The sequence below is a fragment of the Contarinia nasturtii genome, unplaced genomic scaffold (assembly GCF_009176525.2).
Source record: "Contarinia nasturtii isolate CC-2019 unplaced genomic scaffold, AAFC_CNas_1.1 Cnas_scaffold_630, whole genome shotgun sequence".
Lineage (NCBI taxonomy): Eukaryota > Metazoa > Arthropoda > Insecta > Diptera > Cecidomyiidae > Contarinia > Contarinia nasturtii.
The window spans coordinates 158,416-182,912 of NW_022197981.1; the positions used below are offsets into that span (position 1 = coordinate 158,416).

A 24,497-nucleotide genomic window follows, 5' to 3' on the forward strand; every position below is an offset into this window, starting at 1 on the left:
CCCCATATTGCATTGCACATTTTCATTGACACACCGAATTGTATATCTATAACATATTCATGTGTTTAATTCTTTTTGGAAAATGAGAACGTAGCACTGCGATATTATGTTATTTTCACGCGATCTTTTTGGTACAAAGAGTGTCTCGCCCCCCTTTCTCTGCGTGTGTGTCGCTGCCTTGCCCGATTGTGAAAATGTTATTATAATCAAGTGTGGATGTTCTGGTGAAAAGATGCCGGGGAATTTGTTTGATTGAATCAGAAGTAACATAAGCTCAGCATGAAGGCGAAATAAAATAGCTGCACAGCCATATATCACACCGAACGGAACGATATTAAAGCATATCCACACACAATTGTCAATTGAAAAAAGCTGAATACATATCTTTGGTACGAATGCATGACAATAAAATCACTCAGGCATCACTCAACACACATACACATGCTTACCCATTCTCTGTCATTTGGTTCGTTCATTTCTCTCCCCCAAAATTGTATACAGTATATATGCGTGTGTGTGTGTGTGTATGTATCCGACTTTGACTTGCAATTTGCATCCCGCGTGTACACCGCATCCCATACTAACCATGTGTGCTGCTGTGCATGTATACTCTATTGTACAAAAGCCGTTCTTTGGTATCAAATTTTCAAATTGTGAATAAAATATACATTCAACAATCACAAGACTTATAATGAGTGCTTTTCAATGTGCAATGTGCATTGTACTGAGGCCCGTCACAACGAAACTTGAATCAAATGTACTCACTGTGTTGTACCAGTTGTTTATTGTCACATTGATGTGCCGATGCTCTGGTTTCTGGCTTTGGCTTTGGCAATGGGTCTACTCTGTTCTGTACTCTTGTTACCATTTATATCATTCACTCTCGCGCGCCACTTCTGTTTCTCTCACTCCGTTCAATCAATGCGGTCCTTTAACCCATTCCCTAGATGCTTCTCAATATTTAATAGAGACAACCGAAAAAGAAACAACTAAAATATGCGCGCGTATTTAGTATAATATTGTGAGCTCTCGCTGTACACCATATAATAGTGAATTGTATCGTTTAAAATTTAAGTGGCATATGAATTGGAAGTGTGTAGTTTTCGAGTGTATAGTGAGCGTATGTGTGTTGCACGTTGTTATTTCTTAGCCAGCCCGTTTCTGTAACGTTCAAAAATTGTTCGCACGTAAAGAAAGAGTGCAAGGGAAAGAGATTCGAACAAGAGAATGAAGAACCTTGCAAAGCGATTCGATCGTTCAGTTCAGTTCGTTCGAGCGATTCGCATACGCACGTATAAGCATATATACAAAAATTCATACACACACACACACATATATATATCTCTATAGACATACATACAGACACGTTTGGTAACAGCGACAAGCATTGAAAGCGAAGAGCCAACACACAATGCACACATGCTCATGCGATAAACAAAACCGTCAAAACGGAATAACGAGCAAACAAAAAGCGTTATACAAAGACTCACTCATACAATCCACTTGTTGGCGCGTAACACATCCGTTTCATGTCCGATATTGCTGTTCATATAATTGCTGAATTGAAAGACGTGGCCTTTTCTTTTCATAGCGAAAAGAAAAATTCGATCAAAAAGATAAAATTCTCTCGGCAATCTCATTTTCAAATGGATTTTTAAATCAAATAAAACAAATTTGTTGAACGTTAAGTCGGACGATTTGGTGACCAAGTAACGGACAAATCGAGAACGAACGAATGCCTCATACAAATGGTGCATGGTAGAGCATACATCGGGAAAAGACACATGCAAAGACATTGGAAATGATTGCCGAACGAAAACGGGCGCACGGATACTTTGTGTTTAATAGACTGTATGTTGTGTGTGCTGTGTCTCTCGTTCTCTCTGTGCTCGCATAGATAAAGTAGGTACAATGTTCGTTGTGCGGCTATGTGATAATCAAACGAATATTGTGTGTCGGCGGTGGCGGTGGTGGTTCTCAACAGCAATTCTATTTCCCACAAAACATTTTCATTCGCGCGTTTCGTGCAAACGGATAGAGAGCAATAGATGAACGAAACGTATTAAAACGAACTAAACAAACGCGATACAACATTTTGACACATAACAAAACAAACTGAAATAAAAACGTTTTCTCTTTTGTTTTTTCATCATTTTTATTCGTTTTTTTTTTAAATATATATTTATTTATTTGTGCAAAACTGAAATGTAAAAAAATGTATTAAATTAACAAAGTCAGTATTTTGGTTGATACTTACTTGAAAACGTGGTACTGGAAAACAGTTCGTGACTTAATAGAAGATAAAACCTAGTATGTCAACGGTTAAAATTTATAAATTTTTTATACAGTTTTTTTCATGTTTGGGATATACTTAAAAAAAAAACTTTGAACGCATAACGGTTGAAATGTGGAGAGTTTTGTTTATGCTTTCGGATTGCTTTTGTTGTTGTTGTTTTTTTTTCATTTATTCAAATGCAAATCGCGACAGTTGTGTGAAGTGACAGTTGAAACCTCTTGTCCTTTGAATCCTTAGAATTATTTAAATATTCAATGATTTTTCATATTCTCTATTTTATATTTTCTAACCGCTTTTGTTGATAAATAGATTTGTGCGTGTGCTGTGAGAGTGCGTTTTCTTGACTTTGCTGCCTGTATTATTTATTTCATTTTATTTTAAAGTCCGTTTATTCCGTTTTTTGTTCTCATATATTAATTTTTCGTTCGTTGCGTGCATTTATGTGTGAGTAAAACAAAATTTTAAAATTGTTCGGTTATGCGATCAAAGCCGATATATAGACATTTAGATATAGCTAGATAGATTGCACGGCCAAGCAAATGAGCGAGTTAGCAAAGTATGTGTGAATGGTTGATGATTTGCTATGTTGGAAGTGTTTGTCGTTGTAACGTTGTGAAGTCGATGTCCAGTGCAAATGAATTTTAATTTAAAATACCACACAGTTGTCAACAATCCAAGGATTCATTTTCATTTTTCATTTTTTTGTACGGTTGCGGACGTACACGCGAGACACTACACTGGCTTGATGCGAAATTGGCAAATAGAAAATCGAATGTGCTTTATATTCGCTTTGGATTTCGTGAGGCAAACAGCATTTTTATGAAGCAATCAAATTGTTCGGCACACAATAGCAACAGCAGTTAACACATACACACACATATATATATAGAAAATTTATACAAAGAGTGTGATAGAATATATTATTCGAATATAGTGTTCAATTTTTTTTGTTCATTCATCAACGAACAACCGCCAAGTTTAAATGTAAAAATTAAAGCGAAAAAAAAAATCAATTGTGCACTATTTCCGTAAATGTAAACTAAAACTCTCTGATTTCAATTGAATCGGTTTTTCATTAAGTCGGTCCATGTGCTACCATTGCTTTTTTGTTTTGTTCAATTTCAAATTAAATCGAAATATTTCAATCAGTTTAAAAAGTTGTGCAAGTATTGCATTATATATTGGAGTTTTTACTATAACAAAAACCAAATAGTTACATCTTTATTCAATTGTTTATTTTATTTCAATTTACTAATCAATCTGGTGTTTCATTAGATACTTTACAAAGTGCACAGTGGTGGTAACGTGTTTTCGGTTGAATGACACAAATTCGACGTGGTAATTTTCAAATGTCGATAAATCTTAAGTGATTTTCCATACATTTTACCGTTATCCGGAAGATAGAGGAGACGAAGATTGTACGATTTGAGAGAGCTAGAGTAATAGAAGGAATAGAACTTCGACAAACTCCAAATTTTTGGTGACATTGAACAACGTTTATACATAGAACATGCATAAAATCAACACGGAATACATTTTAGTAGCATTTGCTGTAATTATAACAGGTGAGTACCTATATCGATTATCAGTAGTAATTTCACTGTTAGAATTCAAAACGTCGTTTACATCTTTTCGTTGTAAAATGACGATTGATGCTTTGGGTACGTTCTGTTTATGATCGGAAACGATGAAACAAAATTCCGTTTAAATGATGATCTAAAATGCATTAAAAACGATGTCACGAGAGTGATTCACGCTAAAAATGTGGTTGCAATTCCAAACATATGGAAGTCTGGAGTTGAGTCAACTCGATTCGATGGAAGCGTGAATGCAAAGTACATCATCACCATAAAAGACTAGAGAACAAACAACAACGTTATATAAAAAAAATAAGCCAATTTAAACGAATTCCCTTCTCCGTACCGAAAATCTCTGAGTGCACCGAATATGACATTGGTGTGCTCCCGGTCCATAAGCGATAGTATTATTATTTATTACAATCATATTTTCGATGAGACAGGACTACAGCAAATTTTCGTGTGATGTCATTGGAACGCAGCGATCTTTGGTGTTCGCGTTTGCCATAGGCCAAAAATAAATTTTAGCGAGATGCAAATTTCGGACATTTATTCGCAATAGCAGAGTGTTTCGCAACCGAAGCGAAATATCATGTTCCTTTCTCTCTGTCTCGTACTAGTTGACCCATTCTCTATCGGTGTGTCGTCTCTTGTATGAACGATTCGATATTGCTGCCTGTATTTGTGTTTTTGTGTGTTTGTGCGAGACAAGAATTTTACTAAAAATGAAAACAAATGACATCATATCGTATTGATACCGCGAAGTAACCATAACTGATCTCGTTTGCATCGAATACGTATTTCGAAAAATCGCATCGATTTCGGTGTGAAAACATTAAAATGTTTCGATCCCAAATGCATTCAAACGCATCCACATATATGTAGTGGACAGATGGTGAGAAAATGACGACTGACATGCATTAGTTTGAACATTCGGCCGAGTTATTTTTGTTGTTCGATGTGTTCCATTAAATATTCCAGCCATCGATATTCATGAAAGAGATGCACATCTAAAGCAAATTTGGTGAAAAATCTGGATCATGTTCATTGACAGAAAGTGGTCATGTCCACCAATTTACACCAATTATATTTCATTAAATGTGCAAATCATGTATATACGAATAAAATGGCTGGAAAATAACGTTGTGTTCATCCGTGTGACACACGGCGAAGCGAACAATTGAAATGACTCTTTCGTATGAGTTGTGTAACTTTATTCGCATTCAAAATTATATAGATTTATAATTTTTGCGTCGAAAATGTTTCGCCAAATGGTCATACTCTTGCGAACGCTTGTAATAATGTTTCAAAATGCGTAAGCACGAATTGAAGCAAATGAACAACGTGTGTATGCACTTTTTCTCTTTCGCTCTCAACCCTTTACACGGTACCAACCCTCACGCGTATCAATATCAATGGCATGTGCATCCATAAAATAATCGTTCGACCAAAATATTTACATCGATGTACGATTTATTGCTTTGACGTGTGATGCTGTGTGCTGTGTCGGCTACTATGCAAAACGCTTAGCTCACATTATGCTATATATATATACGCCCAAACTATTACTTTTCACGTATCAAAACTTTTGCTGAATTGCCACTTTTTTTCCTCCGCACATCCCGTAGAGAAAATGTGCACTTTAATAAAGCCACTCGCATTCTTTTTTTCTCTTTCATTCGCAACTTGTTATTTGGATTCATTTTGATTCTTTTTTTGTTGGCCTGAACTTTTTTTTTTGTTTTTGTACGTATTATATTCGTGCGATGATTTTTTTTTTCATTCTCTCTCTCTTTTTTTCTTTCTCTCTTTCACTGTCTATCTTTTTCGGTGCGAATTTTGCTGATGCAAATAGACGTTTTTTTCAGTCGTAATAACGCGGGGAGTAAGGCCGATTTACCGATCACTTCTTTTCGCATTATTTTGACGGCAATCCCGAAGAAATGAAACAGATTGAAATTCCCGCAAGAATTACACGCCGATGATTTGATCGACTCTTTAATTCCATTCGTTCATTCATTTGAACCAACTCTACCATACACTTAGGATACCCTGCCACCACCGTTATCATCAGCATACAATACACATTTTCCATGCTGAATCGAATAGTGGTCGTGTTAGCGAGAGTAAGAGAACATTTTGATCGAAAGCGCATCGAATCATCAGGCGAAAAAAAAATTCTATATATTTCTCTCAATATCTTCATTCCATAGTTATTTTTCTTTCGTATCCGTAACGTGCTCGCTTGTTGGCTTGCTTGTTCAATGCGAATATGTGGAGAAAAAAAGAGTCTATATATATTTTACACCGCAATCCGTCGCGATTTTAACTTTATTTGTAATTATGTCTATATCCCATTTAGATTTGTGCTTTACGATCCATAGGAAATTCTCTAGAATGTGATAGGCACTCTCAGGCAATAGCAGTTATAATAATTAAAATGAATGTTTATAATTACACATATATATAGGGAAATCCAAGCAAATAAAACAAAATGCGATATTATTTACATAAATTTTGCTTTAGCTCAATTCGTTTTCCTGCATCGTTTTCGGCATTATTTTCTCTCGCTCTCTATGGATTTTTTTTGTTAGTTGTTGGTTGGGTGACTATTTCTCTTTTTTTTCTCTCAATTTTTGTATTCTGACGCTGTACGGCTTTTGTTCTCTGTATTGCTTGTAAAGTCAAAATACAATTCAATTTAACCTTAGCGCGTAAAAACAAATTTATAGTATACACATATACACTTTGCACGTCGCTTGAGTTATGGCCTCTCATCTGTTTACAGTGACTTGAAATGCTTGAGTGCCGAAACGAAAAGCAGAAATAGCACTATATATTTGCACTCGCACACACATATGTTTAGTGATCGCAGAAAATACGTCGTAAATGGAGTTTATATATGTGTGTGTTCGTGATCGCGTTAGAATTGATGTGTGGCTAAAAATAAACACTTTTTGCTTTATAGACAGCCAAATATTTTGCGATTTCAATCGCACTCTCATACAATATCCAACAATTATGATTTTTCAAACAAATTTTCGATGGTTTTTTTTCTATTTCCAATTTTGCTCCCCTACTATTTTCGCAAACACCGACAAAATCGTTGCACAAAAAAAAAAAATAAACACGAACACCAGTCGCAGCAGCAGCACAAGGAAATATGTTCGATGGAAAAAATACTGCGATTCCGTCATTCTTTTGCATACATGCACCAAACGGGATGTAAAGTGCGGATTCGTTTTTCTATTATTTTTTTTTACTCATTCATTGTGTTTGTCTCTGTTGCGCTCAGCCATAGAACGCAAAGCATTTTCTAGTTTTTCTTTTTAAATCATCGAATCTGACTTCCCTTTTTGTAGCTTGTTGGCGAGGAATGTGCAGTCGTTTTTCTGCGAATTGAATGCAAGAAAGGAATGAAAAAGTAGTGAAACGAGATAGATAGAGAGAGAGAATGCCACATACACAATATGGAAGAATTTGTTTTTGAGGCGAAAAATGTACGGGGTGAGAGTAAGCGCATTCAGGAACACGAGAAAGGAAATGAATAATAACAACGACAAAAAGTACACAGTACACAACATACCGTAAAAAATAGCTCTGTCCCGCAAAACCAGTCCGATGATGGTGTGAGTTTCATACAGTACTAAGATAGAAAGAGAGAAAGAGAGAGAGAGAGAGAGAGAAGGAGTATAGTGGCGTAAATTTAAAAAAATGTGATGCACTGTCGCTTTCTCAAAGCATTTCAACTGTACTAGTATTTCTGCTCACTATCAAAGTTAATTATGTTGCACGTTAAAAGTCTCAGAAACATGCGTTAAGTTCCAATCGGACTATTTCAATAACGTGCCACTAATTCAATTGAATACAAAAGTGTATTGATAAATAGTGGGGAAAAAATGGTTCACTCAAAGTGTGATCACAAACACATGCTTAAAGTTTGAGTCATACATTCAAGTTGTTCGAATGGCATTTTTCCCTTCTATCTTTATCTCTTTAACTCTATTTAATGCCTCTATCGATATTCGCATGCACTCAACATATTATGTGTGTCTAGGATTCTTTTGACGAGTGGAGCGTTTTAACATAATTTGAGAAATTGTTTTCCGTCGTAATGGCCGTTGCAAAGTGAGCAGACCATTGAATGTTTTATTTGTTTTGTCGAAAAATGACATTGCAAAAGCAACGATTTAACACAGCCAAACTTCATACATAAATACTCATATGAACATTGTACAATGATGTATGAGCAACAACAACAACAACAATAACAAAAATGAAATAAAACTAAAAATGTTATCCCGCAATAAAATTCCGAAACAAGGAAGAAAAATATTTTTGCCTCGAAAAATTGTATGTCATAAATCGGATTGTTATTTTGTTTTCTCTCTCTTATTTTTATCAATATTAATAAGCCATCGAATGGAAAAATGTTCAATTTCCCATTTTGACAGTCGTTCTCAATTATAAATTGACAACAGAACGGCAAAAGCAAAGCAATTTATATATTTGTGTACAATGCACATAGACATTTTTCTGCGTTATACTTTCTATTCTTTCACAAACAAAGTAATGTGCCGTTCAATCGAGTGGTTTGGTTTGGTTCCCGTTTGTGTCCTCTCATTCGTACCATATTCATTTGCTCGATCGTTCACTAGTTCGCTTCCTCTTGGGGTCCGTGCAACAATTCCAATTTTTCCCTGTTCTGCATGCGAGTGCATTAAAATAATTCCACATCATCAACAATCATGGAAACAATAACAAACATTGCAAAGACAAATAACCGAAGAACGGCTTTGATATGAAAGTGTGCATTTCTATCTTTTTCTATCTCTTTTTTTCTTTCTTTCTCCCTCGGTATCTCGCTCTGTCTGTGTCGCCGCATGCATTTCAATCTCAAATCTATATGTGTACAATGTGTGTTGTTTGTTGCATGCAAGATAGAATGGCAAAATTCGCTTGGAAAAACATACACTTGCCGTATGCTTTGGCGTATATCGTGTGTGCATATGATATGGAAAATCGTTTGCCGTAAACATTCTGTTCCGGTATGCTTTGCTTCTCATTTGACTATTTCACAGGTTCTTTCTGCACAACGAAAAAAAAAAGAAGAGAAAACGAAAGAGAGGAGATAGAATGTAGTAACAGACAGACCAGAAAGAGACCGAGAATAAGCCGTTTTGATTCTCTTTTTTGGTTGTTTTATATGTGTCGGCTCATGCATAAATTTATACCAACGAGCCATTTCAATCTTAGTGAACCACATTATCTACACGTTTTCAGTGGCACAATACCACCAACTCAAAGTCACTTGCATTGAAGAGGAGCGATGGCGTTTGTATTCTTATGTTGTCCCTTCTCTCCCAAAATCCAATTTACAATATTGTAAGTGTTGTTGAAAAAAAAAATCAGTTGTACCGAAAACACCCATACTTTCCATTCATGATTAAGATTCGAAGCGGCTGTAACCCAACCAAGATAGAAAAAGAGAGAAAGAAGAAATTGAAAAAAATGCATTCAATCGAAATTCGAATAGAATGGGTGAGTGAGAGTGCGAGGTAAAAAAATGTGAAAGCAAGGTCCAGTGATCGGGCGTAGCAAATGCAACAACGAGACCGGTATGAAAAGTACCGGTTCCTGGGTGAACCGGAACACGAGGAAGAAGCAAAAAAAAAAGATTAAATGTATATAAATTCTAATATTCAAAACAATTCAAATGGAAAAAATACAAATCTTCCACAATGGCATGTTATTATATTGGCGTTCAAAGTACGATTTATAAGTTTTCCACCAAATGGTCGTCTATTTATCATAAATATATTTTTGTAAACAGCAATCAATGAAAATGCACTTTAAATTTTCGGCTACCGACATTCGCATCACATAAACGTTTTCGGTTCATGAAAGTTATGGGGATATATGCATAAATAAAAAATAGAGAATGCACGTATTCAAAAAGAACAAAAAAAAAAGAATTCAACGAACGAGAACAATTCAACTGTTTTCAACACAACAACTATAACAAAAAAACAAAAAAGGGCGTACAGTGAGCGAATGCAAGAACAGAAAAAAATAGTCATACACATCCGTTGGAATGCACGTGCCATCGTTTCCTTTGAATGTTCACTGACCACAAATCATTCATACATACATCAATGCAGTCATTCCGAAATCATAGCCGAAAAAGTGATCGCGCACAAGCGAGCGATGAATGATGATGGTAAAGTGAAAAAAATAAAATAAAACAACAATAACAGACAATCCCCTTAAGCCGACTAATTGATGTGTATGCTCGTAGAGTAGCATAATCGAAAAAATAGACGATGCATAAACATAACTAAGCACGCCAAATATATGAAAAAATCAGAGAGAGAGAGAGAGAGAAAGAACGAGAGATTCACATTAAAAAACGCAATTGTACATTTTTAACGCAGAGAGAAAATGAATGTACGTGCAAAGAACGAGAAACAAAAAGCACAATCGACTTTAAAGCAAATTGAGATCAATTGGCACCGAAATCAATTTTCTGTATGATGTTGATTGGCCATTTCTATGCAAAAGCCGTTAAAGCGCACGCATCACTAACAAACAGTACACGACATCATTTTGACACACATAAATTTTCAGTGCATGTTCATGCTCAATCTAATTTGTTCTGGCTGCTGTTAAGCACAAAGAGACCCAAAGTGAATAGCAAATAAAGAAAAACCAAAAAATCACACGAATTAGCCGAAAAGAAAAGCGACACAATTCACGAAATAGAGTGTAGCACACAGATGAAGAAAAAAATGTACATACACTCATACACAATTGTGTTCTGCGTGCACACTGCACACATTAAGTGTGGCGCCGCTCCACAAAACTCATAACAACAATAATGTTCGATGTGTGTGTGTGTGTGTGAGCATTACTTTTTTTCTGTAACTCGTTTCTGTTCGCCGCCTCGCTGCCACACTTTCAGCACAGATGTGTCAGTTGAGGCGAGGAAAAGCTTGTAGATACGATTTCTATTGGCGATTGGTTGAATGCAATGGTATTGGCCATTGATGTCGTTTTCTGTTGCCGTTGTTGTTGGCTTGCTTGCAATTTTTTTTCTTCCTTTCTATTTATGCATGTATTCTTCTCTGATTTTCATTGTTTGGTTTGGCATTTATAGCTTACTCACCATACATCAATTTCGATTCATATAATTTGTTTATTTGTTTGCTTTTTTTAAAAAAAATACACCATCATCTCGCATATTCAAATGGGCTTTTTCATTATTCGTTTTTGCTTTTCTGTGGATCTCATTTGAAATTGTGTGTTTTCAATGCATTTCAATATCATCAACATCTTTCTATCAAACCGAATTAAAATGAAACGATGGAAGAAATCGAGTAAAAAAGCAACGGTAGCCAATTGAATGAAACGAAATGGTAAAAATGGAAATGTGTATGACACTTAAGCTCAGACATATAGTTAGAAATTGAAACTAATAAAGTAATACGTCGCAATCAGAATGAGTATAAAAACAAAGTGCAAAAAAATAGCCGATGATGTTGCAATGGCAAAGAAGATGACAAACCAGTTAGAAATGGGTATTCGATCTGAGCCAAGGAAAAGGACGATGTGAATGTATGCAGACAGCCAAGGAAATGAATGAGCAAACGAACGAGAATGGGAATGAGAATGGAAACTCATATTCACTCACTGTTTACAAAAGGAAGGCGCAAATGACAAATTGTAAAAGCCCCAAAAACTGGTAAAACATTAATGGTATGTTAGAAACGGTGACATGGCGGTCTCCATGGGTTTCGTGTAAATTGCCATATACACAATATACGGGTAATGTTGCTTCTCTCGCCAATATTTTTCGTTTTGCACTGTCTTTGTCTCTCATTTTCTTTCGGGCCCGGCTATATGAAGTGGAAATCAAATATCCGTAACCGTATTGCTGAGTTGTGTTGTGTGTTCATGTATCGAGCTAACTGGCTGCTTGGCTGCAAGTGCATCGCATTTCATTGCATTCAATGTGCTGAGTGTCTTTTACGAGATTTAACTGCCCGAATATATTCATTTTCGCAAAAATTTTATTCATTTTATTTCCTATGCACATTCATTCCATTTTTACAGGATTTTGTTGTTTTTATTCGCCTTAATTTTCTCCCTCTCCTGCTTTCTTGTTGGTTGTTTTTCGTCCCGCATTTACTCGCCCTTTGTGGCGTACTATTTCTCTCTCTCTCTCTCTCTCTCTCTCTCTCTCTCTCTCTCTCTCTCATTGTTTCTGTTAAGTTTCTATAGCATATATTTCGGTTGGCGAATATATCGTTCAATTTTCTTTGAAAACTCTACACATAACATTGAACTAGGATTTTGGAATGATTATACGCACATTTTTTTTTCTCTTCTTCAACACACACAAAATGGCCAAAAGACCAACAAAACGGCTCTCTTTAACTCATTGCATTCATTTGAGAGATTTGGCTGGTTCAGTTGCCTTTGCCATCGTCGTCGTTATGGCCTTTAATGTGTTCACGAAGTGTGCAGGCATTTATACTTTCGATAGGTAAAACGAAGAAGAGAGTGGCGCAGAATACAGCAACTTATTGCGTTCACTTTTCGAAATATCCTCATGAACATTTGTTACCATTTTATTTGAATTAAATTTTATTCAAACACATTTTATACATATATAAATGTATATGTACGACTGTACGTATGTATATGTGTGTGTCGGCAGTATTTTGGAATGTTTCTGTTTTCTCTCTGTATCGAAAAAGACAAGTATGTATGCGGCTGCTACTGTCGCTGTCATTAAATTATAGTTGAAATTATAGCCGGCCCGTTACCTCTGCCGTTTGTGACTGAGCATTTATTGCAACAACGTTTTGTACACTCGATTTCTCTATTTGAGTTTAGTTCAATTAAAAAGCTATCCGCCGTCGAAAATTCTGAATGAAACGAAAACCAAACAAAAGTATAAAATATTTCGAACTGATTTAAAATGCTACAAACTTCAATGTGTCCGTTCATATATATATATATGTGTGATTGCATTGAAATTGTGGCCTCAATAGAAAATGCTAAAGCATAAACAAGTGAAAAAGTGACTTGCTTTCCCCTCTCTCTCCGGTCTTCCTCTCTTTTTCAATCATATGGTTCTTTTTTCGCAATTTAGTTTGCTGCCCCGAAACAAAGTAGTGAAAACTAACGAATATCGAACACAAATCTCACCAGCAGAAAAAAGGGCACAAATTGCAAAATGAATTAATAGAATGAAATGAAATCATGAATGAAAATGATGAAAAAAAGAAGAGAATGAATTCAGTTTGCACTCCCCCATCATTGCAGTCACTCGTCTCTTACGAAGAAAAAAAAACCATTGCAATTGCTGAAAAGCTATACACGATATATTGAAGCGTTGAAATACCGACTATTGCCTTCATACGTCTCTATCATTCTTTCTCTCTCTCTCTCTCTCTCTCTCTCTCTATCTCCCTACAATCACACAGTCACACACACTTCTCACTCTTTCAACGGTCCAAACAAATGAAAATGTGATGCATGGAAAACATGATCGCACTGCAAATGAGAAAACTTTCAAGTTTGTGCTTGAATCGTGCCCGAATGTCATGCTTCGCTCCTCCGTTTAGAAATGCATCAACGTTGACATTGCTCTATTGCTATTTTAGAGCCGTTCAATAATATACATGTGACAAATGAATAATGACAAGCATTGCAATAATTTACACTAGAGTTTGTCTTTGGCCAAAATCACAATTGGCACACGCAATGCAATACCGCACTAGTACCGAGCAACACAATATCCACAATAGAGAATGAACTACAAGGAATGGTCGGTGATGGTGAAGAAGAAGAAGTACAATAGCAGCAGCAGCAGCAGCAGCAGCAGCAACAACAATAACAACAACAACTACTGCTACTACTACTGCTACTACTACTAAAACTGTCAGTATCTAATGAACAAGTGCCAAACAAGGAAGATAATAATAAACATTGATTTGAAAGCATATTCGCCAATCATTTAACATTGCACAACTGCACAATTTCACATTTGCATATCCGACTATAGAGCCAAAAATTCGATGAATATTATGCGAATGTGACAATTGATCTATATTAATATGTTCTCGGGCAATGCATCTCAAAATCCGAAAAGAAGCCAAAGAGATCTGTTGCCACTTTTGCAAATTTGCAATGTATATGTTTGAAAAGTTAAAAGCAAATTCAACGAAGCATGCATGCTTCAGTCTAAAAGCGTGTATCGCATTTAATGTGTCTGTGTTTGTCTCCCTCTCTCACACACACTCTGTGTGCATGCATGTATTTATGTTGGCGCAAATACCAGAATACGGACGGTTGTCGAAGTAAACAAGTAAATGTAAAAAAGAGCAAGAAAGCTCAAGAGATGCTTTTCACATTTTCGCCAAGCTAAACTCTCCTCATCATCAATTTAACATGCAGATTCAATTGGCAATATCTTTGTATCAAGAATGAAATGGGAAAAGTGGATGTGGGCAAAATAGAAAGAAGAAAACCGTAAGCGACTATGAATATTCTCTGGAAAATGTGTGTTCACGTTTTACATTGATGTGTGACCGAAGAAAATGTGTGTGTTTTTTTATGCACACGCTTTTGTTATTATGACCAATGGCTATTTTGCCATAAACCCTTTATAGACTAATAGAAGACACATTGTTAAAAGTTTGTAGGGTCGGAGTGAATTCATGTCGTCATGAATAAAAATGTGCCCATGCAAAATGCAGCCTTTCTCATAATCATTTCTTCCCACCATCTGTACTGCATGGAGCATATATCTTTTGCACAATTTTATTGAATTCGAAGGCTTAAGGAACGGGTGCGCTGGACAAAAGGCAAATATTTTTGGTCTTGAAAGTACAGAGAGACAACGAGAGAGATAGAGAGAGAAGATGAAAATAAAGGCGGCCTGTTTTTGCAACAGACAGTCAGAAAGACAATACATTGAAGGAATTTCTTTTGATGCCAATTCGGCAATAAGAGAATGCAATAGAAATTATGGTAAATTTATTTTCTCTAGTAAAGTTGCATCTCTTTGATAACCATTCGCCATTCGCATTTATATATCGTTTCCATATCATCGAATGCGTTCCACAGAATATCGACAACGCAAATGCAATCGAAGTTACCGTATTGTTGAATGCAATACGATTACGATTGCTTCCACAACACACTCTCTTGATTTCTTTGGCATGCATTTTCAAATTTTTCATACCAAAGTATTCCGTCGTTTTGGCTCAAATATGGTAACGATATATGAATGCGGTTATTGAAGCTTACTCTTCCACTTCTCAGTATATTTTTCCGAATTGGAATTGGACACGAGTACAAGCAACTGGTGTAGAAAATAAGTTTTGTGCATTTTGTGTATGTGAAAGAAATAGAGAGAGAGCGAGAGAGAGAGAGACGGGGTAAGCCTTCAATATATTTTTAGGGGTGTGTGTGTGTATCATAGAAACAATACACAATCCATGGTGGCACAGAAGTTCTAGATGTTTCGAGTTGTGGTGTTAATATTGTTGCCCATCGCCCGATGCCGAGTAGCTCAATACCGCACACATACCCATTACACATAAAATCGGAGTATAATTCATTTGAAAATTGTTAACAAAAATAATTTGTTACCATTTTGGTTGCTTTTGTGTTCTATTCATTTGCTCAATCGCCAAAGACTCATGGTTTTGTAAATGGATGTATCTAACTTCATTGCAAACGCTGCTGGAGCAAATGGGGCGATGGGTCGAGAGAGAGAGAGAGAGAGTGCCGAATATTATATTCGTTGCGTTGTAGTTTCTCTCCATAATTTTCAAGAGCTATGTACAATTTGATGTACAAACGTGAAGAGATTGCATTTATGCATATAATAAAATCATTTCACTTCTTTGTCTTTTGCCTCATGCATATTTTCTTTGCGCTTGTTGGTGGATTCAAATAATGTTTCTTCTTTTTTTTTTGTCTTTCTCTTACTTGCTCACTGTTGGGCTCCTCTGTCGAGTTCTTGTTGAATTTTTTCGTTTCTGTTTTTCTATATGTGCGCGCATCGTGTCTTCTTTTTGGCGCGTACGAATGTTCTGTCAGTGGATAAGGTTTTATTGCTCACTGCTATGGCTATAATAACATTTCTATTTATCCATATGTCTTCAACCATGTATTTTGTATGTCGAATGTGTCTTTTGTGCAAGAAAGGGAAAGAAAGAAAGTGAGAAAGACACACGCTGAAAATAAAATACGTGTTTAAATTTTTCATCCAACAAGCACAAATGTTTGAGAAAAAAATTGAAGATTAGTAAAAAAATAGTGGAAAGGAAAAAGAGAGAGCCAAACAAATGTTTATATTCTGAGCGAAAATCCATATGTGCGCGCGCTCACAAAATTCACAGATACACACACACACATGAGGAGAGTAAGAGAAATTCTCTAGGTATGAAACAAAAAAAAAAACGAATTGTGCGGAATATGAAAAGAGCATAAAAAAATTGTAAAGGGAGAACAGAAAAAAAAATAGAAGAAGAATTACAAAAATAGATTTAATAGAAAGACAACAACTGAAGTTGGAACACATTGCATTTGCATAGGGCATACACCCATTATCTTCCATATGCACAAGCGAAGCATGTCACAACGGCAAGAATGAAAGACACAGTACAGAAGAAAAAAAAGTAAAACTCGAAGCAAACGAAAAAAAAAAAACGAACTCACACACGTTTATCGTACAAACGCACTGCCACACACAGGTAACATCGAGTAATAGTAGCGCACCAAATAATCATAATAAACACGTAAATTATAATATGGAAAATCCAAACAGGAACTCGGGGCGCATCGAAGAACGCCAAAAAAAACGAGCATAAGGAACGTAGAAAAAAGCGTGCTCGCACATACACATACCGGCAGAAATATGAAAAAAAAAAAATGTGCGCTCTGCCAAATGAAATAAAATGCATGAATTTGATTAAACCGGCAAAAGGCAAAAGTTAAAGACGAACCACTCGAACAAAAACGAATCGCACAAAGTGAGTGTGTGTGCGGATAAAAAAATAGCAACAAAAATATTCTACACGCCAATTAGTATGACAGTGATCAAAATGAATAGAATTAGAATGCAGTACTTTTTGAACGAATTAACTCTGAAGATGTGTAAATCGTAAACATATTAGGACGTTCAGCTAGTCATGAACGGAAATTGTCTTAAACAAAATATGCCGTACAGAGACGCAATTAAAACAAAACAGCAACAATTGATTGTGGCTTTTTGTTATTGTTTTTTTTCTTCTTTTTTGTAGATTCATCATTAAGTGGCAACTTTAAAGATTTAAACTAGCTAACTGAAAAGAAAATCAGAAGAAAAAAATAGCGAAAAGAAAGCCGCAGAACACACAAAATCGCACTCAAAAGTCGTTTCTTTTCAACTTTTTCTACATCTCGTGAATGCACACATTTCGCCCTTTGTCTCGACAGTATAAAGACATATAAAAGCAGCATACATTTACAGAAGGCAACGAAAAAAAAATAATATAAATAACAAATGGTTAAATTCAAGCACAATATAGCACAATAACAATAAAAACTATAGCAAATAAGTACTTGTTGGCAAATAGAATTTCTTTGAACCATAACACAGGCCATTGTGAGAGAAAATGAGACATAGAATGAAAGAGGGCATTTGTGTATGTGACTGTGCTAATTTAAAATTTGATAATAGTGCGACGAGAGAGATTCAATACAAACACACAAACACATGAAGATGACCAAAAATAAAGTTTCAAATAAAAACTTGTCTTTTGCTCGAGATATGGAGTGGAAAAAGCCAAATAAAATTGTAACGCGAAGCAATGATAATTTCGACTATGGAGGTGAATGCAGATCGCTTAATCGATACACGACCGCTACAATTGTCGCTTTTTTCTTCGGCCATTTTATTTACATTTACACACACAAAATACCAGAGTAGTCCGCTATTTCTATTTCGATATTATTACTTTTTTCCCATTTGTTTGCCATCTAATTACGGATACAGTTTCTATGGAATGCAAAAAAAGCGACGTTTGAATAAATTGATATGCACTACGTCATATATATTCATGTGTTGAATTTTCTTCGCTTTTTAATTTTTATTCTTCCTTTTGCTCTCTCTCTCTCTCTCTCTCTCTCTCGCTTTCTCTCTCTGCTTGTGTGCTTGTGTATTTATCTTATAATGCAAAAGCGAAAAACCACAAACGATATATATCTTTGCATATGGCGACCTCAGGCACATTACAATTTTGGTGCTGGTTATAGCAAAAGGAAATCCGAATGATTCGAATTCGAAATGTTTGTTTTTATCTCATTGCCTGCAATTTTCCCTTTTTCTACACACAGACATTATCGCTCTCTTGCCCTTTTATGGATCAAATGTGTTAAAAAGTGTTGTGTGCTATTTTCGAGAAATGAATTTTCCAACAAAAATGGACGATGGTAACGCACATTTTGAATTCTTTGTTTACCGATTATTTCAGGCCGGGTTTAAACAGACAACACACACACATACATACACGAGCGCGTTCTCATTCATTCACAAAATGAAAAAGATTCTTCAAAGGCAAAAACAAAAGATTATGCATCGACGCATTGAAGCCGAAACCATTGCCTCACTTGGGTTGAATGCAAGCACAAACAAATAAGTTCAATTACGTACTCAAATAGAATTATTTATGGTTTTTGTTATCTTCGTTCCTCTCTTATATAAATATTTTCTTGTTTTCGTTTTTGCTGTGTGTGTGTGTGTTCGTTTTTTCTCTCTTAAAAATTCATTATAACGGTAACATTCTGAAGGCGGTTGGTTCATTGTCTCAAGCAAAGCCACTTTTGTTTCCTTCGGGTTTTCGGAACGACGTGTCTCATCTAAATGAAGCGCATTTGTATTCAGTGCATGGCTTGTTTTCTTTATTGTTGTTGTTCATTTACGGTTTTTTTTTTCTCTTCTTCTTCTTCGTTTTTGCACCGCTCTAAAACTCATTTTATTACCTAATCGCGATTCGGAAGGCTTATTTGACTAATTTTGCTCGATAATTTTGTGCATATATTCCACGTTTTATGACTATGCACATATATTGAAATTACCGATGTGTTTTTTGGTTGGCTTCTTCCACAAAATTCATTCTCTCTCGAAAGCTCGCTATCCCATTCCGTTTGCCTCTTATGCACACCGTGTAATAATTGTCTAACGCGAATATTGACGAAAAAAAGATTCAGCGGCAGCAACAACGGTGTTCAGATTCATGCTACCATATACACCATCGATTTACATTGGTCGGTGCATTTTCTGCAGTATACCAAAAGGGTTGCAAGAAAGTATCGCCAAAGTATTTTCCCATATATTAACACATGTATATGTGGTGTGTGTGCACACATGAAGTTATGAAAATGAACAAGAGAGAAAGAGAAGCGAAAAAGATCGAACGAAATGGAGAAAGAGAGAATAAACGTCGCACGCGGGCGATAGACTGCCGATAGTTCCGTTGATGGCAAGCACCATAAAGTAAATTAACGTAATTCTAGTCGAAGTTGAGTTTTTACCGCTTATTATTTATGCTTATGCTTTCAATAAATCATAAATAAACAGACAAAAGCAGAAAACTGGAACTCAAGGAAATAAACTATGAAGCGGGTGCAAAAGTGGCAAAAGTTGTATCAATCACGATGAATGCCAGCAAAGGAGTAAAAACTAGGTAGCTTGTGTGTGTGTTTATGTTTGAGAGAGAAGAAGAGAGAGAGAGAAAGAGAAACAGAAGTAGAAAATAACCGCGAAATTGTATGATGGTGCAGTTCAATAGAGTGCTCAAAATGGATCCGAACAATGTGCCAATAGATCGCCGAAGACGGTGTCGCTGTCGCCGTTGCGCACACACACACACACACATTTCAAAAAAAGCATATTTTTAAACAGGAAACAATTTAGTACGCTTAAATGTTTAAGTAATTGGAGCGATCATATGCGCTCAACGGAACATGCATACAAATATCTTACAACTTACTTTGTGTCTTAATTCAAACCACTAAGAACCATATTTTTTTTCGTCATTGTGCATTGCGTTCACTCGGCTTTCCTTAGCTCATTAATAAATCGCAACGGTTTGGTTTATGTCTTTCATTCTCTCTCTCTCTCTCTCTCTCTCTCTCTCTCTCTCTCTCTCTCTCTCTCTCTCTCTCTTACACTAGATCAATTCGTTTTTTCTTCTTCTAACTTTGATTGTCGTTTTGTTTTTTTGTTTTCGCTCACACTCTTGTGCCATTGTTATGTGAGCCCAGCTTCGAATTCACCGTATTATATTTCATTGAAAAATGTTGCACTCCAAATAATAAAATGTGGTCGAACGTTTGGCCTTTGGCCTTTTTGTATTCGCTTTATTTGGTATGAGGTGCATAATATAAAGCTCGCTGAATCGATGCACCAGCAAGCCGAAAGCATGAAGATGTCAGTAGGGTGTATGCAGCAATTATTCCGTCAAATTTACACGGTATTTGACATGCTAATCCATACCTCACGTCCTTTGACATCCAACACCAGATTTATTACATTTGGAATATTTCCAATTATTTTAAACAAACAGCCAACAAAATATTGCTTTGCCCTCTTCTTTATATTCTTTTTTATTTCTTTGTCCGCTTTGGCTTGATATTTACGGATTTTTGATCTGTGTAAAGGAGCTGAAATACAGGATGTTTTGACGTTCTTTTTTTATGATTTACATTAAAAGGTGCTAGTTAACGTCAATCCAAAAGTCGGTATGTGACAGATTTTTTCGTCAAGGTGAATTAAAACTGAAACTCTTGTTAAAATTGAAACACGCTGTATTTATGGCTGGCGATTTAGAAGAAGAAGAAAAAATGTATAAAAGAAGACGAAACAATTTGTATATCCTTGAGCCATTATGGACTTGTGATCGGATTTCTTGAATCTTTTTCGAATCGATACCATAAAAATGCAACGAAAACGCCGACTTTAAAATACACCTTGGTCATTCGTTGATTTTTTTTCTGTTTACCTTTTTGTCTTTGTATAAACTTGTGCTGAAAAAATAAATTGAATATTGAAAATGAAATTTATCAGCTCTTATGTATAAGTTCAATGGTGTATTTGAATTTTTTTTACTCTCTCATTATAATGAATTTTTTTTCTCTTTTTTTTTATTTCATTGCATGTTCTTGCTTCGTTGTTGGTGTTTTTGCTGCCGTGTTACAGTTTGTAATGCCGTTAATATAACGGATTTCAATGTTCCGAGCCACTATGTAATCGAAGATGAGGAGAATCCCGACTCATTGATTTTAGATTGTGCATACGAAAGTGTGCCGGGTGAAGAGGGTATCGTATTAAAATGGTATTTAAATGGAACGTTGATTTATCAATGGATACCAGACAAATCAGTACATGCATTCGTAAGTATTCCAATCGCATATTGCATACGATTTATATTTTAACATTTTCCTTGCATTTAAACAACATATACGTAGCCCGTATATCCTTATGTTCCTGTAATAAACTAGTAGTTGTTGTAGAATATGTGCATTTAAGTAAGTTGAATTGCGTTCAAATGTCACAAAATAGCACGTTCCGTTGTGTTGGAAGGATATTCGATTCATATTGATTATGTCTCTTTTTTTCACTCACTGCCCTTTTTCCATAAATATTTATGTTTTTTTTCGCTCTATTCATTTTATAAATTAAATAGATGATGATTTAAAAAAAAACTCTAGAATTTATACATGTCTCTCTCTCTGTTATAGACACATATAAAACCATTCATCGATACTAATTATACGGCGTCGGATAATGCATTGCAACGACATCGTGCCCTCGCTATAATTAAACCAATGAAGAATATGACCGGTGAATACACATGCGAAATTGGTAGTTACAAAAATGATGACAAACGTTCAAAACATTTGCAAATGATTGTACCCGAAACGGATTTTAAATTGAATGTTGCTGAACACACCGATAATGAAGACGCCTTGTCCATCGAATGTATTGCAAAAAACATTTATCCAGAACCGAAGCTAACCATTTTGTATGTATTTTTTGTTGTTGTTTCTCTTTGAATATTTTGTTCTCGAATTTCATCTTCAATTTATCTTCAATTTTAAATCCCCAATATGGATTCATTATGGATTGATTGCAGGCCAGACACCGGTAAGTTTGTATCAAAATCACGTTACGATGATGCCACCGGTCTTTATTCAACAACGGTATTTGCCACCGTGCACACAAATCAAACGAGTTTCGTTTGCCTTTTGAACATCAATGGAACGGAGTATCAACGATCAACAAACAATTCGGCGTCAGGTAAATAACAAGTCAGATGAATTTGTATGTGTGCTTTTTTTTAAAATTTTGTATCAAATTGGGTTGCTCTTTGGTTTACTTGCATTTTATTTGAGCAAGTGAACGAGTTTCACGAGTTAGTGCGTTCATTCACTCGACCAATTTCTCAAATTGAATTTTGGCTCTGTTTGATCCTTGGTCTTGACATACAATTTTCCAATTTTGCAGATTCATCTTCAATGTCTCCATCGGCTGGCAATCACATCAACATATTCATCCCATTAACAGTGTTATCGTATATTACGGGCATTTACTTATTCACTGCGATATTCCATTAAAATGGATTCATACCAAAAATTCCGATACCAAATCATGTGTGAACCGAAAACATAGAGAGTGACGAAGATAATATGAAAGATTGATGGTGAGAGGTGAAAGAGAAACAGAAATAGAGAAAAAGAGAGAGAGAAAGAGAAAAGTGTTCGAGTGCGGTGATCCAGTTGTTCAACTCGAAACCCCACATTTCAAATGAAATAACATCATGAATTTATTGAATTTAAACTAACCCTGCTGTATACTATAAGTACGTAATAACAAATTGCAACACGAATAATCGCTATAGACAAAATACAAGCACTGCATTAAATAATTGCAGGGGGTGAACATCCGATTCAATACACAAGAAAATTGATAAATTTGATTTACTTTTGCTTCTATGTGACATTCACTTGTGATTTCAATTTGCTCTATGCATTCCCGATTTATCTCTATTTCTCATAACTCTCTTTGCTCTGCTCTTGCTCAGCATGTGTCGTGGACACATATTGCGTCCGCGTTTCTTCCCTTCCTCCCCCCCCAGAGATGCGGACACACCGCAATAAAAAAAAAAGAAAATTATCATTAGATTGTTAATATTTGTCAAGCTTTTGGCGCATACGAATTGATGTTAAGTGTGTCTGTGCATGTTTATGTGAATGTATATGAATTGAATGAAAGAAACTTTGAAATTGATGGCCAATGCATTTTGGCAGAAAAGCATATAGCATTGGAGAAATACTTATTAGCAACTTAACAAAATACTGCAAACAAATAGAAAATGAAGAGAGGAAAAATAAATAACAAAGACGAACAAGCAAAAGAACATTGAAATATAATACAAATGTAATATGATTAAATGTACGTGAATAAGTGAATACTAATAAAATCTCTACAGGAAATGCGATATTGTGGGCTCTGCAATGCTCCAGCAATTATTTAGCTATTTACGAACAATTGAATGACGATACGTCGCATACATCTTTTATAGCATAATATGCATCTTGATATTACACGTAAAACGAAAATACAAACGAAGAAACAAACAACAAATATTCATATTCTTTCTTTTTTTTTTCTTTCTTAACAAAACACTCTATCAATTTATTCAGTTAATGTCTACTGTTTACGATGACGGAACATTCTTTTCTTGTTTCTTCGTTCTCATTTTTATTTTACTTGAACATTTAATTTGAAAAAAAAAGCGGAAAAAAAAATCAGTATGATATAAAAATGAGTAGATTATTCTTCCTTGTCTAATATCGCACATCAACGCTAACTTTTTTAAGCCAAATATTAATTTGTAAATAATCGATATTTAAAAAGAGAGAATAGAGAAAAAAATAAACAAACAATCGAATGAATAAAATCCATATTAATTTATCCGTATTGTATATTAACGCGAATTAATGTTAATTTAAATTTAAAAAAAATAGTAAAAACATAATATGACATTTTGTGACTAAAAAAGTCAAAAAGTGAAATAATAAAATTGATTTTTGTTATTGTTTTGAACAACAAAAAAAAACGATATTTGTGTATAATCATTATAATGAACTGTTTCCCCCTTCTCCCATTCGACAAAGTTATGCAGGTGGCTATCGCCAAAACCACAAATCCACCAACATTCAATTAAATACAAGCGATTCGGATTCTGTGCGGTACCGTTTGATGTTGGTATGTTGATTTTTAAATTCATCGAAATAGCGATAACTAAATGGTTTACTGGTGCGTTGATGTTCAAATATCGGCGATAGCATAATCGAATTCGGATGCCCATGATGACAGATGCTTATATTTGGATTGTCGAGCATAAAGCAAGCTGTATGGAAAGACAATGTTAAATCGGACGCATTTCCACATCATTGAAGCTTTTATTTGTCGCGTTTGCCGCTACTATTACACAAGTGGGCCTGAACAAATGACAACTAATAACTAACTCACTCATTCTCTGCTGGGTTTTTCGTTC

General features: G+C 35.4%; 1 protein-coding gene across 2 annotated transcripts; it reads left to right on the forward strand.

Moving 5' to 3' along the window:
- Window positions 1–1,931: 1,931 nt before the first annotated feature.
- On the forward strand, window positions 1,932–23,581 carry LOC116340193. Of its 2 annotated transcripts, none has more exons than XM_031766513.1 (6): window positions 1,932–2,310; window positions 3,572–3,861; window positions 21,134–21,327; window positions 21,676–21,959; window positions 22,071–22,234; window positions 22,442–23,581. In XM_031766513.1, exons 2-6 carry the CDS (start codon window positions 3,807–3,809, stop codon window positions 22,549–22,551), a joined length of 807 nt encoding a protein of 268 aa, XP_031622373.1. In that variant the 5' UTR covers window positions 1,932–2,310; window positions 3,572–3,806; the 3' UTR covers window positions 22,552–23,581. The 2 variants fall into 2 exon arrangements, with proteins under 2 accessions (XP_031622373.1, XP_031622374.1); XM_031766514.1 differs by lacking the exon at window positions 1,932–2,310 and adding an exon at window positions 2,883–3,280.
- The last annotated feature ends 916 nt before the right edge of the window (window positions 23,582–24,497 follow it).

Coding starts and splice junctions, on each gene's coding strand:
- LOC116340193 (XM_031766513.1), top strand. CDS start 3,807: ATGCATAAAATCAACACGGAATACATTTTAGTAGCATTTGCTGTAATT. Junction 21,960..22,070: donor GAACCGAAGCTAACCATTTT/GTATGTATTTTT, acceptor GATTGATTGCAG/GCCAGACACCGGTAAGTTTG. Junction 22,235..22,441: donor AACAAACAATTCGGCGTCAG/GTAAATAACAAG, acceptor CCAATTTTGCAG/ATTCATCTTCAATGTCTCCA.